The sequence below is a fragment of the Serinus canaria genome, chromosome 1, assembly GCF_022539315.1.
Source record: "Serinus canaria isolate serCan28SL12 chromosome 1, serCan2020, whole genome shotgun sequence".
Taxonomy (NCBI): domain Eukaryota; kingdom Metazoa; phylum Chordata; class Aves; order Passeriformes; family Fringillidae; genus Serinus; species Serinus canaria.
This window is the reverse complement of record NC_066313.1, coordinates 46,078,143-46,093,466: the sequence shown is the minus strand read 5'-3', so window position 1 is coordinate 46,093,466 and position 15,324 is coordinate 46,078,143. Positions and strand designations below refer to the sequence as shown.

General features: G+C 46.0%; 2 protein-coding genes across 2 annotated transcripts in view; one reads left to right on the top strand and one right to left on the bottom strand.

The window, feature by feature from the left end:
- The window catches only part of FLT1 (fms related receptor tyrosine kinase 1), a 107,734-nt gene extending 93,199 nt beyond the window's left edge, over positions 1 to 14,535 (top strand). The window contains exons 21-30 of the mRNA XM_009102854.4: positions 1,660 to 1,819; positions 2,237 to 2,334; positions 2,938 to 3,060; positions 4,150 to 4,261; positions 5,857 to 5,956; positions 7,249 to 7,354; positions 7,448 to 7,578; positions 7,979 to 8,063; positions 8,889 to 8,980; positions 13,720 to 14,535. Coding sequence (XP_009101102.2) covers positions 1,660 to 1,819; positions 2,237 to 2,334; positions 2,938 to 3,060; positions 4,150 to 4,261; positions 5,857 to 5,956; positions 7,249 to 7,354; positions 7,448 to 7,578; positions 7,979 to 8,063; positions 8,889 to 8,980; positions 13,720 to 13,921 — 1,209 coding nt within the window. The 3' untranslated portion in view covers positions 13,922 to 14,535. The remainder of the gene's footprint in view (positions 1 to 1,659; positions 1,820 to 2,236; positions 2,335 to 2,937; positions 3,061 to 4,149; positions 4,262 to 5,856; positions 5,957 to 7,248; positions 7,355 to 7,447; positions 7,579 to 7,978; positions 8,064 to 8,888; positions 8,981 to 13,719) is intronic.
- The window catches only part of PAN3 (poly(A) specific ribonuclease subunit PAN3), a 550,273-nt gene that overhangs the window by 453,354 nt on the left and 81,595 nt on the right, over positions 1 to 15,324 (bottom strand). The window lies entirely within an intron of this gene.

The window sequence follows — 15,324 nt, the reverse complement described above, 5'->3', positions numbered from 1 at the left end:
AATAACTTTTGGGTTCCCCTGACCTATATTACGATTTGGTGTGGGATGTGTTGTGCCAAGAAAGGATTTACCTCTCCCTCCCTGACTGTGCAAGGAGACTGCTGTGACCAACTTGTCTGGAGCCATCCACAGCGAGGGGAAGTGGATCCTATCCAAAGTGTCCCCACATGCTCTTACCCTGCTTTTGATGAACCCATTCCTGGTGAGCTTGAGGTCAGCAAAGCCAAAGGAAGTGGTTTTGCCCACTTATTTCAGTACTGCTGGGAGCACAAACAAGATAATACCAATGAAATCTCATGTCCCAAGACACCCTAATATTCAGAGATTTACAAGTAATCTTATTATTGTGTGAGGAGATGAGCTATCAAGAGGAAAAGAGATTAGAGTCTTGTCCTCACATCCCACATCCTTCTGAATCAAATTCATTAAATGTTTCTTATTACCAACCTAAATCCAAATGTCCCAGAAAATTCAAACAGTTCCAGAAAAAAATCCTCCAAATGATCCAGGGCTCAAACATGAGTCTTAGGAGCCTGGATACAGAACAGCAGATCCAAAAAGCTCTGCTGAGCTGTGTCAAAAGCTTGTCAGCATCTCAGGGATTTTATTTGGGAGGGCTCTGTGGGAGAGCCCACTGGAGAGGACATGCCCCTCTGAAAGGTCTTTGCTGAGTCTCTGTTCCCCAGGCTGTCCATGCTGCACTCCACATGAGACACAGCAACTGGCTCCTCCTACACGTGGCTGTTGGAGTGGGATGCTCAGCAGGGAGCATGGCCTGGCAGGGTCCATGCTGAGTGGAGTCATTCCCATACCCCCTTCCCACAGCCAGTACTCCAGCACCCTTGGGAAGGTTTCCTGGGCAGGAAGGAGGTGGAAGTTTGGCTCTGCACCAGCACGCACAGGGAATAGAGATGGTTGCAGGACAAGAGGAGAAGTAAGAGGGGGCAGAGTACGGCCAGGCAGCCAGGCTGCTCTGCAGGTAGCAGTGAGAGAGCTTCTTCCAAACATGTGTTCCATTAAACCATCACAAAATTGGCCATAAGAAAAAAGCACTGGATTAAGGCATTATAGAGAGGAAGTCACTTCCAACAGCAGCTCTCTTTCAAACACCAAGTGCCTTTGCTCCTCGTGGAAAGGGCTTACAAGCCCACACCAAACCCTGTGCAGGGACATAGAGACAGGTGTCTTAAGCAGATTGGGACCAAAAGCTGATGTTTGAGAGGTCTGGGACACCTCCATTGGGGACACAACCTCCCCAACCCACCTCTTCTCTGTCTGCTGGAGAGAAATGGGCCCTTGCAGATGTCTCATTTCAGGCTGAGATGAGGCACAGCCCAGCAGACAGGTCCATCCATACATCCTGCAAATCCTCACTGTGGCAGAGATAGCCCATTGCCCTGGTCACCCTAAAATCATGTGCTGGTGCTCACAAGCCACGAAATTTCTGCCCTCTGGGGATGATGACCTTGGTGGAGCACAGCTCTGCCACCAGCCCCTGCCCACCACAGTGGCACTGGACACCCCCACCTGTGAGAGATGTGACCACCCATGGCAGAGACCGCCAGCCTGGCAGAAAAAAGGCATCAGCAGTCTGCCTTGGTTCCTCCCCACCCCTCCAATGCTCTGATGTAGCACCTCTTCTCCTCCTTTTGTTTGAAGGACTCCTCTCTGCAGGGAGAGCCAATGAAAGAGAAAAAGGATATTGAGCCAGTGGAAAGCAAAAAACAAAGGCTGGCCAGTGTCACCAGCAGGGAGAGCTTTGCCAGCTCTGGGTTCCAGGAAGATAAAAGTCTGACTGATGTGGAGGAGGACGAGGAGGGTAGGTATCAATTCCTTCCTGTCCCTACATGGACTGTGATATTTTTACAACATACTGTGAATCCCTGAAATTTTTTTTCCTCATTTATCACCCTAATAAACATCCGTTGGAGATGCTCAGAGGGTCATGTCCAGAGGGTAGAAGATTTAAAAAAAGATTATTTCCAGGGTTACAAAATCTGACAGGAAAATGTGTGATTGTTTGTTCTGACTGCTCCTTATCTTTGGGGAAAACACAGCAGTGTCCAAAGCATGGGGTGTACAGCAAGCACTATTTTTGTTTCCAATGACAGTGGGTTGACCTTCCAATACCCCTCCATAAAGACTGAATTTATGGCAATAATGGGGTCTGTAAGAAAGGGGGGAAAGAGAGACTGTGAGCTCTCTTTGTAACAAACCCTGCTTGCCACCTCTGCAGATGCTGATGACCTGTACAAGCTGCCCCTCACTATGGAGGACCTGATCTCTTACAGCTTTCAGGTGGCCAGAGGCATGGAGTTCCTCTCCTCCAGAAAGGTGAGTTTTGCACTGAGGGTTTTTCACTGCAGAAGGACAGGATTTAGAGGTGAAATCATGTCTACATTGTAGTGACACCTTCCTTGGGAGAGGTCCCAAAGGAAGAGCTGTTTTCCTCTTGGCATTTTAAATATAACTGTGTTTATCCAAGTATCCATAGTCCATAAACACAGGATCATGACTGAAGGCAGTGGGTCAAGCTCATTCATTTGGGGAGGATCTTTTAGGTGTGGTAGGTTTTTCCTTAACTTCAACATATATTGGGGAGCTCCAAATGATTCAGCTCTTTCCCTGCAAATGTCAAAGGGCTTACAAATTTGTCACTTTCTGGACTTAATTTTTTTTTTTAATAACTACTGCTATTTACAGTAACTTCATGTAAACTACAGGCAACTCCCCTAAAAATTATTATATTATTATTATATATATTATTATAATATTATAATTATTAATGATTATTATTATTATTAATAATAATAATAATAATAATAATAATAATAATAATAATAATAATAATAATAATAATTAAAGGCTATGGGAGACAGGAAATTTGTGGGCAGGAATAAGGAAATGCAGTTTGATTGTGAAACTGTTTTATTATAGTGCATTCATCGTGACCTGGCAGCCAGAAACATCCTTTTATCTGAGAACAATGTTGTGAAGATCTGTGATTTTGGCCTTGCAAGAGATATTTATAAGAATCCTGATTATGTGAGAAAAGGAGATGTAAGTCAAGATGCTGTTTATTTACCCAAATGTTTATAACATATCATTTCAAACTGTCCACCAAAACCTTCCGTAGACGTTCACAGTTCCCGAATTCAGGAGTCAAAAGCTGTCATGGTTTTTATGTGAAGATGAGCTGCCCAGATGTGTTCTGGGTCTGGGAAGCATTTCAATCCTCAGGCATAAGGCTTAGACATGCTAACTGCTTCACAGCTTTGCCCTGTTAATTCTTGGGCTTTTTAGACATTTCTTGGCTGATTCACTATAACCCCCTTACTCCATAAATGTCCTCCAAGGAAAACAGTCCCTCCAAAGGAAGGTGTGTACCCCCCAGTGCTCCTGGTGCCCCGAGCAGCTGAGCAGGACGTGCTCCTCCAGCACCTGCTTGCTGTTTTTTTACCCCCACTGCAGAGAGCAGGCAGTGACTGCCCTGCCAGCCCTGCTGTGAAAGGCTGGGCCAGCAAACTGTGCTTGCACCCACCCATGCTGTGGGAATTTGGTGTGGGCATTGCAGCCATGCAGAGAGTCTCTTTCTGGAGGTCTCACCCATCTGCCAGCTATTCCCACATCTGTAAGTTACTTCCAGGGTTAACAGCATTGCAAAGTAGCTGGGAACTGTTCACATAGCTTTGGTACTGCTCAGAAGAACCTAACAAGCTGTGCTGAGGGGGCTTCAAGGGTTGCTGGTGAGCTCCTCCAATTCTGGCTCTGAAAATTTCCCCCAGAATATCTCCAGCATCGTTACAGAATGGTTGGTGCTTGCATGCAGGGCTTTCTGCCCTGTCTCTCTGATGCTGGCAAGAGACCTCTGCTCCTACACACTCCCACATCCCTGTAAAGAAAAGGCCTGGTCACAGGTTTCCAATGTCTGGTGCTTTGTGCCACATGTTTTTTAAAAACAGCCTTTCACTCCAGCAATTTGTTAAGCGTATGAATGAGTGTGGGTTTATCTTGACTGCCTGTAAGGAAATCCCACAGGTTCCTGCCTGAATGGTAATTATTTACATAACAATATATAGTTGATTCATCTATGATTAAAATCTTTCAGGCTTTGAAAATAATAGTCAGATTTGTCCCTTTTTACTCCAGGCTCGACTTCCTCTCAAGTGGATGGCTCCTGAATCCATATTTGATAAAATCTACAACACAAAAAGTGACGTGTGGTCCTTCGGGGTCTTGCTGTGGGAGATATTTTCCTTGGGTATGTTAACTCTGCACCCCAGGAGTTTGACAGGAGTGGGGACTGCAGCTTGGGGAAAACATCCATTACCTTCAATGATCTTTTGGCAGGTGTTCCAGAAAGACCTAAATCAGAAGCAGAGGGATTATCATGCCCCTGTGAACTAGAAATTTCGGCGCTTTTAAGAGCGCTGAGAGCTCATTTGCCAAGCTGAAAGCCTTAAAGGATAGCACAGCTGTCTGAGAACTTTACCAGCTACTTCTGCCATGGGCAAAACCTAAGCTTCCCACTTTTCCCTGTAGAAAGCCTTGGCAGAAGATGCAGGGCAGCACAGCCAGAGCAGTCTCAGTGCTTTGTCTGACTGATGGCACTAGCCAGGAAAATGAGGCAGTTTTTAAAGCATTTTAATTGAATGTGGGATAACACAGAGCTGTGATTCTGGGTCACCAGCTGCCCAAGACCAAGGCACCACCTCCTGTGCCACAGACAGCATTCAAGACACCGCATGCCATGAGCTGAATGCTCTCTCAAAAATTTCTTACTCCTCTTGTGGGAGCAAGGGAGCCAAACCCACAGTTTGCACGTCTCAGATCCTGTCACCCACATTTCCAGCCCAAATCCAGGAGGTCCCCCCAGCCCAGGAGGGATCCAGCACACCCCTCACCCAGGCTACTGGACACAGCAGGCGAAAAGCATCTGCACTGATGCCACAGGATGAACTAGAGCATGCAATCTGAAATTAAAACCCGGTGAAGCTTTTTTTCCCCCCTTTCTTTCATGTGGAAAAGGCAGGATACAAGATGTACACTGAGTGGGAACAACAATGACTGTCAGAATAGAATAATCTTAATTGAGTTCAACACAGAGGCTGACAAAAGAGGCGAACAGCAGAGGAAACAATACTATACAATTCTCAGGACAATCAATCATTTATTAGTTTAAATACATGTTGTTGGTCCGCCTGCCAACTCTTGTGATTTGATGGTCAGCCTCATAACACCTGCTATTTTTTTCTTAAAGCCCCAGCTCCTTGAACCTGGTGACTTTCTGACTCTATGAGAGGCCCCTTTTTCTTTTTCCCTTTCGTTTTCCCTTTTCCTGAATTTTTTTTTTTTTTTTTGTCCACTGAAAAAAAAAAATACCAACAATACAATCAGGCTGTATCTGAAAACCACAGAAAACAGAAAAACAGTGCAAACGTACTGTGACCTCATTTAAAACAATTATTTCAATTTTTTCAAGGTGATTTGGGGCATTTGGGGTTTTTAAATATTGTGCTCACTAGAATTTGGAGTAGTCCAAATTGGCTTTTCGAGGGATAGTGTTCAAATCAAACTCATGTGCATTTTTTCTATTCAGACCATGAAAGCACCACCAATAGCTGTGGTCTTGATCTTGCCCCCTCCTCCAAAGACTGGGGCTTGGAGCACAACCAGCAGTAATTCCCTGGCTGTGGCAGCCAGCAGGGGCAGACCCTGCAGGGGGGCACCTCCGGACCCCCAGCTCTGCAACCCGATGATGCACACCCCAAGGGAGAGTTTGAGGGAGATGCATAGGGCCACAGCGACGTCACAGGTACTCAAGGCATGTATCTATTCTCCCAATGTCACTTCCAGGTGCCTCTCCTTACCCCGGAGTCCAAATAGACGAGGATTTCTGCAGCAGGCTGAAGGAAGGCACAAGAATGCGAGCCCCAGAGCAAGCGACCGAGGAGATGTAAGTTGCTTGCCTTGGGTACCACTGCCCTCCTGGGCTGCCCTGCAGATGATATTCCAGCCTCTAAAAGTACCCTGTGCCAGCCTAAGGAAAAAAAAAACCAATCCTCCATTGGTATCTTCTTGTGCACCCCCCTCCTGGCCCCTGGCTCTCCCAGAGGGAGAGGACCTGGACCCAGTGCACCAGCAGGGCTGGGCTCTCAGGGAAGCTGATCAAGGAGGAGGAGGAGAAGGAATAGGAGGAGGAAGGTCATTCCTTGCTAGGTTTAATATTTACTGACATGCATAAAGATAAGTGCTGGAGGAATGTGACATTATTAACCTCATCTTGACTTAGGAAGTGACAGTGGAGGCTTCCTCGCAGTCACCGGGTAGAGAGGGTCCACCCTTTCCTGGACACAGTGTCTGATGGCAGAGGAAGGTGACGGGGACCCGCAGTCACCCCGCCCAGGTTGTCTGAGTCCTTACTGCCATGTCAGCCATCACTCCCTTCTCCCCTGCCTTCAGGTGCAGTCTCAAGCTGCTACTGCATGGCCAACACCTTTTTGGAGACCAAGGTGGGTCAGGACAGAGCACCTTGCCTGGGGAGCCCATGCAGCACACCAAACATTCCCCCTGTGACACAAATCATTGAGGACCATGAACATGTCCAGGGTATTTTACCTCGGGAGGCAAAATCGAGTACGTGTGGGTGTCTCGGTGCCTTCCCGACTGCTATGTCATTACTCTAAATAGTAACACTTACCAAAAAATAGCTCTAGCAGAAGAAAAGGATGCAAGCCAGCCATGCCTATCTGGGAGTATTGCCCATTGACTAATTTTATTATCCTAGTGACAGTAGATAAGAGCTTTTTTTTTTGTCTCTTCCACATATTTTATTGCAGGAAGGAAAGCTTGGCTCAACCAATACAAGGAAGTGACACATCCATATAAGTCATCTTAGGATGCCTTTAGGATACTTTAACCTAAACATTGCCAGTTAATAGATGTTTAATACAAAGGTTTAATGCTTAATTAGGAATGAAAAAAAGGAAGTATGACTGGTTGGCTGAATTATCCTTTTGATGTGGTCTTCTGGGGTGTGGCATGAAGGTTTTCTGTTTTTGTGGAAAGCCTACTGCTTTACTTTTAGGAAGAGGCCTCAATGGTGTTAGAGAGAATCTCTGTAAAACCAAGCAGGTTGAGGAGTTACCTCCCTCTGTCTGTCTGTGACAAGATGTCAAAGACTGCGCTGCCTTGGGTCAAACGGAGCTGTAACCCCACCATGTGCTCACTTTGCTGTTGTCCTCACAGTTACCAAATCATGCTGGACTGCTGGCAGAGCAATCCCAACGACAGGCCACGGTTCTCTGAGCTGGTGAAAAAGCTGGGTGACCTGCTGCAAGCAAATGTCCAGCAGGTACAAATGTCACAACCGCATGCTGTCACCAAGGCAGGGGCAACTGCCTACATGGACCCAGGAATAAGGCTGTTATTTCTTGTTTACATTTAGGAAGGTAAAGATTACATACCCCTCAGCACAATATTTACAACAGAAAATGGGTCTCCCCCTGCATCTGATCCTTTGTGCAATGAAAACTTTCCTGTTACAAACTCAAGTTGTGGAAGCACCGAAAATGTCAGGTGAGATAAGCAAGAATAAGACTGTGTTTGTTTGTGTGGGGGTGGTAGCTCACTGCACAGCCCAGTTTGGACCTGGGTGGGAGAAAACACTCAGAGACAGCCCACAGGTGGCCTGAGTGTCCCATCAGTTGCTGAGTCACCCACTGCTGTGGCTCTTTGGAGTGCCCCTGCCCAGGGGGACCTGCAGGTCACAGGGCTCAGGCATTGTGAGAGGCACGGCTGTGCGTACCCCAGGGCTGGGGAGTGAGACTTGGGAGGGGTCGGGTTAGCAAGTCCCGTTTGTATGACCTACCTCGAAGATAGCTGGGAACTGCCTAAAGAAACAGAGAAATACCCAACACTTCCTGCTTGTGCTCTTCACACTCTCACCAAAAATTGTCCTCCTTCTCTCGTTGAACAGATATGTAAACACTTTCAAAATAAACCCCTCCCAGTGCATAAAGACATTTGAAGAGCTTCCCATGAAGGAAACGCTTGTATTCAATGTAAGTGACTCCTGGGCCAAATGATACGCCGGGTATTTCTTGTTATTTATGTGACAGATTCATACAGGGATAATTAGGATGGGGGGGGGGTTACTGCTTTGTCAGCTCTAACTAATACAAGGTGCAGGATTTGCTGTACTTGCAACAAGAGGTTATCCCACTGCCATACAAATTAGGGGCAGAGATCCTTGCTGGCCATGTCATGGGTTGCAAACACTCCTTCCCTGGCAAGAAGTGGTCAGTTCCAGTAGGTCTGCAAGGTACAGCTACCAGAGTCCCACCTGAATCTCACCGGTGTGGAAGAGACACTTAAAATCCCTTGGATCTGCATTTTCATCCAAATAGTAGCACACAAAGGAGGACTGTGAGCCCCTTTTCCGTCAGAGGTTCTTGGTAGGAACAAGACCTGTTAGCAGATGGACAAGCTGGAGCCATGTCTAACAGTGGGACACACACCCAGTCCTGGTATGGATGGGCATGGGCAAGAGGCTGGGGCAAGCTTTGAGTGACTCAGTAGAAGGCATTAAGCAGCATGAGGTGGGGAAGGCACAGTGGTCCTCACAGGGTTGAACAGGTGGCTGGCCAGAGCATGCAGACACTTTTCTTCTAGCACCCTGGATTTGCATTAACATTACCTGTCTGCTGCACCCCAAGGCACCGGGGGTTTGGAAAGGCCCCATTAAATGCCTGTGCACTGCTGTGCACAGAGCTGCTGTCTTCTACAGCTGTCTCAGTATCAATGACCAGAAGGATGCTGGAGGAACTGAGTCCTTTGTAAAATACAGTTAACACCTAACAGGACTGCATCTTTCTCTTTTCTTCAAGGATTATCAAGCAGACAGTGGGATGGTGCTGGCTCCAGAGGAACTGAAACGCTTCACATGGACAGGCAGCAAGCAGAAACGGACACTCTTTGGGTCTGTATTTTACATTCCCTTCTGCTCAGGTTTTAGATGGCAAAGGAGAATTCAAGGTCCTTGTGCTAAATCATGCCTTGTGAAAGCAGCTGAGGTGGCTCCAGTCCCTGCAAACACTCTTGCTGAAGTGTGTCCTGCTTGGTTTAATCAGCAGTCAATCATCTTCCCCACCTATATCTTTGAAGAAGCAAATAACCCTCAACCCCTTTGATGCACACAAGCAATATGATTTATTAGCACTTATTGATCCACCTAATGCTCAATTTAATGCCAGAGTGTCAGAGAGCACTGAACTGAGGTAGGAGGCAGGTAACTGTGGGAAACAAGCCGATAATAATAGCAGAGGAGGAATGTGCGGCTGTGAAGGATTTGCAGTTGTTTCTGCAAGTCCCAAGGGCACCCCAGCTGGGACAAGGCCCCCTGTGCTTGTTTTTGCCCTTCTTTTCCATGACTCAGCTAAGCACGGCCCATTTAACACCCATGGGCTCAGGATGCTAAAGTGGCAACTTTACAATAGATGGATGTGAGGGCCTCACTTCTCTTCCTGCCTTTAAGCACTTGAATATATTGGCCATCTTCCTCCACCTAATTCCTGACAGCTGCCCAAGCAGGGAACTAGGGCTGCTGTAAGAAATGAGTTGCACTGACATGAACTCTCCGTAAATGGGAAGTGTTTATTTTCTCAGTGTCGGCGCTGTATCAGCTTCCCAGCCGCCGCAAAGCTGGCAGTGTCCTGCTTTCGGCTCACTGCTCTCAGCCAGCCCGGAGACTGCCCAGACCCAACCCATCGTTCATCTCATGCTGGCAGGAGGTCAAGGCCAGCCTGCCATCCTGCCAGCGCCAAACTTCTCAGTGCCTTGCAGTTGGGCAGCCTGGGAGGCGTAGCATTGTCTCAAAGAACAATCAGAGCTGCCTGAAACGTGTGGTCAAGGCAGAGAGGGCTCGCTCCACGAAAAATTCCAGTGACTTAAGAGGGTGTTGGTTGAAATAAATACGTGTAGGACAGAAATACGTGTAGGAGAGCGCGCGCGCTCACGGGGCTGGAAAGCACGGCCTGGATAAACGTGCTGCTGGCAGCAGCCTGCAGTGGCAAAGCTGCTCATGCGTGGCAAAGCCAGGGCAACACAAGCCACTCTGAACAAATGCTGGGAAACCCTTTCTCCTGCCTTGACCTTTCAGAAAATAGGCTCCTGAGGAGTTTTATGGTACTTCAGCTCTGTTGTGACATGCTGTCTTTGGAGGAGCCAGAGACTATAGAGTGTATGTGGATATTACAGCGTTCCAAAGGATGCAATGTTCTCTAGAAGTGGTTTAACTCATTTTTTCTCTGTTTTCTCTGCTGTCAGCCACACAAACAACATGGCAACTCCCCTAAATGAAATTTATGAAATGCCTTTTTTTCTGCATAGAGTGTGTCCCGAGCATCCCTCTGGAAGGGCTTTAAGGGGCATTTTCAAATGTAGAAGGAAAAGGAATGCTTGGATAAGAAAAAAAAATTGAACTGAACAGTGGCTGCTAGAACATAAATCCTTGGGAAAACAGAGTGGTAGACTGAGATCATACAAGGTCATCTGGCCTGCAAGCTAAACAAGTGGTACTGTAGCACTGTGCCAAAAAGCACTCATGGATGTGAATGCAGGCAGTGACCCTTCAGTCTGCACACATTCCTAACAGTGGTAGCATCTTAGCTAAGCATCCTTTACTTAAAATTAATTGGAGCAGTAAATAAATACCCCTAAAATTTGTACTGAGCAAGGTGGAGCCTGGAGGGGTTTGAGACATAGAAACCGATCTAAGCAGATGTACATTCCTGCTTCTTCCCTTGCATTGCAGGTATCCTGACATTTCAGCTTGGCTTTTCTTGCAGGGAGCTGATTCAGGTTGCCAGATTGTCAGAACAGTTTCTGACTGAGCAGCAGCAGCAGCTCACTGCCAGGGCAGCTGGTGCAGCACCCGGCTGAGGAAGGGTTTCACCTTCCTCTGGCAGCAGCTTACTATGGTTATATCCCTTCACCGTAACAAAGCCTTGGAAGATTCAGACTGGGCAGAGCTGAAGAACAGCATAGTATGGAAGGAGCCAAACCCAGAGCACCCTACCTGTGTCCCAGAAGCACTCCCAGGGTTTGTTTCAGAGGAAACTGATCAGTTGACTGCAGGAGAGAGCCAGCATGTAGAGCAGTGCTTGCCAGGCCGAGGGCAGAGCAGAGCAGGGAGCCAACCTGACAGTGCAGGGGTACCCCACTGACCCTGGCAAGGCGCCTCCTCTTGGGCTTCCACTTCTCCTGCCTAGGGAAAGGCACTAATGCCAAAGCTCACCCTTGGTTTCACTAGAGGAAAGAGCATCAGCCCAAACCCTTGTGGGCTCCTTAGGCCCAGGTGGTGTCCAGGAGCACGAAACAAATGGTTGCAATGTGTCTTGGACTTGCTAATGCCACTGAGATGAAAAATGATATTCTGAGCAGCAGGAAGAGGAGTGAGCTTTTCCTAATATAAGGCCTCAGGTAAAAGACCCCAGTAGAAAGGTTTGGGGGCAGTTTTCTGAGCTGTGCTCCTTTGCAGGTAGAAAGGATCCCAACTGCAACCTTCTTCTAGCTTTTCAGTAGTGGTGAAAAAGCCCAACACAAGTATGCCAAAATCCTTGGGCTGAGGCAAACTCTTGAGTCAGTGTAAATTACAAAGCCAGAAAAACAGCAAGAATTCCACCTCCTGTGAGCTGGAACAAGCATCTCAAGAGCTGCAGCCAGCCTCTAACCTCACTCTGGTCCTGAACATGGCAAGAAACCAGCAGTCATTTCCTCCAACAAACAATCCCAATTAAAGACCAACTAAACACAGTTTCCAATTTACATTTACAGATTGGCAAGAAGATAGTCCACAGCTACAGAAGCCTTTACTGATTGTAAACTCAGACTCACAATGAAGCCTGACTACAGATGCCTAAACCCCTTGAGTTCCCTCAAAGTTTTTTGTGGGAATGCATGCCCAGGTACAGCAGTGCACTCCAGATAAAATTAATAGATGCAGCTCTACCGGTATAAAGGCTTATTAAAGCAGAAGCCAAGTCCAGCTCACAAGAAAAATCTCAGGATGCAAAAGCCTGATGATGATGAAAGGATGAAAGCATGACAGTTTTTAAGACTCACAACTTGTCATGCACACTCCACTTTTGCCAGCTCCTGAAGACTCACAATTACAATGTAAATCACAGAGGCATTTCTCTTTAAACCCATCACAAAAAGTCCATTGCATCTGTGACTAACCTTGTCATAGTTATGGGATTTATCCCAAGGCAAGTACTTCTCCATCTGCCAACAGATGCAATATAAACATATGGGAGGCATCTGCAATCCTCATCACAAGGGCTCCTCCTCAGGAGCTCCATTCATCTACTAATAAATGTAATGGGGTGGTCTTAGGGAGATCTTCCAATTTCCTACAGTAGGGAGAAGAGACAGAGAAGTGCAATTTCCTACACTAAGAAGAAGACAGAGACCACACTCCTTAAAAAACCACACAGGCTTCTGAGTTAAGAACTTGAGAAACTGTGACCTCTAAGAGGAACTTGTAATGGTCCTGTGCCACTAGTTCTATTGTTTGACCTAAAGACCTAACAATGCAAAATAAAATGAAAAGCAAAACCCTTTGGGCTCTGCAAGCATCAACAGATGCTCTCTGAAAGTCTTATTTGGAATTCAAGACTAGGGCTGCCAATGTTTCTGACCTTAAAAACGGAGAGGAGTGGATTGTCCATGAACTTATAAAAAAACAGGGGAGGAAATCTAATTTTAGACACTGTGGTCCAACATGTTTACTTTAACTTTTCACATATAAACAGTGATGGAAAAATGTTCTGGCTTGTCCTTTGTCTACAGATAAATCTTTGGTGTCCAAGTTCAATGAAGTAAAAATTCTCTCTGCCCTGATTTTCTTCATTACTGCAAGAGCCCTTTTAACCACTGCAATCTCTGAATATGGGTGAGAAAGTGCCAAAAGAGTAACAGTGCCTTTATAAGTGGCTTTGCCAAGAAGACATTAAACTCTTAGTAAAAGGCACCTTATAAAAGGCAGCCTACTGGATAACTGGTCCTTTTAAGGGACAGGAAAACCCTAATTGAAACCAGCAGTTCATGGCAACTGCCAAAAGAAGCCAAAAAAGAGCAGAGACCCAAACTTCGTGCCCTTCCTCACAAAGATCAGCCATTTGTATTAGAAATTTATCCCAGCATTAGGTTTTGAGAACACCTATACTAGTAGTTTTCTACTTTGGCCTCAAGGTTTGAGACCTTCCACCACTTCACTCCTGCTCAAAAACCCCTATTATTCCCTTAGGAAGAAACATTTCGGTATGGGGACACACTGCCTCAGCATCAGCAGAGCTGCCAGACTCTCCCAACTATGCCACCCTGCAATAAAGTCTCGCTCCCCAGCACCTGCCACAAATGAGCAATTGGAGCTTCGGCTGAGCAGTCCAGTACTCCGCCCAAGCAGCAGGGCTGATAGAATGCATAAACACTTTTAACAGGGATGTTCACTCCCAGCACCTCTGTTTAAAGGGAACTCACAGGGAACACAAGGGGGCTCCCTTACTCCTCTGTTCTGCACTCCCTCTGAGCAAGTCCATCTGCATCAGTGCCCTTCCCACTGTGTAAGAATTAACTTGTGACCTAGCTTTGCTCAAGTCACTAAACCAAAAGTTTTTACATGATAAGAAAGCTCACAATGACACTGCTCTATTACAGCATTAAAGGTGCCAGCAGGAGCAAGGAGTCAGTGCTTTCTGGAGTAAAGCCAAGAAGCTTCTGCAGTTTCAGCTGTGACCAGCTCAGTGACTCCAAGCGAAGATACACCTGTGGTTATGCGATGCTGGAGAAAATGATTGCCAGCCGCTCTCCTCCTCCCGACTACAACTCTGTTGTCCATTATTCTCAGCCACCGGTTTAAGTACTTCTAGGCCAAGTAAACACGCAGGTTCTTGTGAAACACTGTCAGTTTAAAAACTCCGATCCAAATTATTTCAATTATCATAAAACTTGAGAAGTTATCACTGGCGTAATCCCAGTGATCTGCTTTTCTACAGACTGCAGCACACATATTCAAAATAGAGCAAAATATTATTGCTTAAACCTTGACTTTCCCAAATGCTCAATACCAATAGCTTTTGCTAAAAATGCTGAGTGCTTCTGCAGCCAGGAAAGCCTGGAAGGCCATTATTACAGCCTCTGCTCAGACTCACTTCTGTCCTGACTGGGAGAGGCAGCTGGGAGCCCTAGAGAGCCAGGAATCTGCACCAGGCACTGAGATATTCACATCCCATGGCTGGGGTATGTGCTGTGCTGGAAAATAAAGGCACCTTCAAAAAGATAGAAACTAGAAATAGACCACAAACTATATTTTTTATGAAAACTACTTTGAGAAATTTGTGGGAGGGCTGACGCTCTGGGGAAGCTGAATAAGCTAATTGGGGATGGGGCATTATATGGATCCTACTGCTCCAGATGGCAGATCCAGTGGGGAGCCTTGCAAGGCAAGAATTTAAAATGTGTTGCTAAACACAACTGGCAAGGATAGAAGAGAGCTAACACCAGATCCAGGACCATAACAACAGGGAATACATACCAATTCAGTTTGGACAATCCTGTTGAAATCCAGTAAATATTGAAGTTTTGCACTTTGTCATAAACCAACATGCACACACTGGAACCAAACTACAAGGCAGATAGGTTAAAGCCAAGCTCTGTCCACAAAACCTCACAGACCTTCTAACACTGCACTGATTATATTTTATTTATGGGAATCTGTCTGAAAAGACAGGATGGCTACTACACTGCACAAACTTTAATTGATCACTAGAGAGTTTGAAGAGATTAGTTAGAAATTACAAGGCAATCTGTAGTTAGGGCAGCTTTTCTATGAAGACACCTAAATTTCCATGTTAAGTTACCAGTATGTAGTATGTACAGGAATAAAAATGTATCATTCATTTACAGCAGATTTTGTATAGCATCTCAGAAAGGTCATGAGTGTTCTTTGCTTGAGAAGCATTAGGGTGCACCCATTCCCTTTCACCTTTGAATGCAGTACTGAAATGAGAGTTGGACATTTAACACAGTAGCACTGATATCTGCCAAATCAATTACAGCCCAATGTCAGCTTCTCGTGGTCCACTAAAATATGTATTAACTCGAACGCTACATGTTCTATGATCTCTTGCTCTCTCAAAACTCAGTTAAAGAGCTGTGAATGTAACCCACTAACAGACTTTAAGGCAAATTACCTTTTGCATATTTACAAATAAAACTATATTTGATATTCAAGCAAAATAAATATGTACCACTACTTCTGAG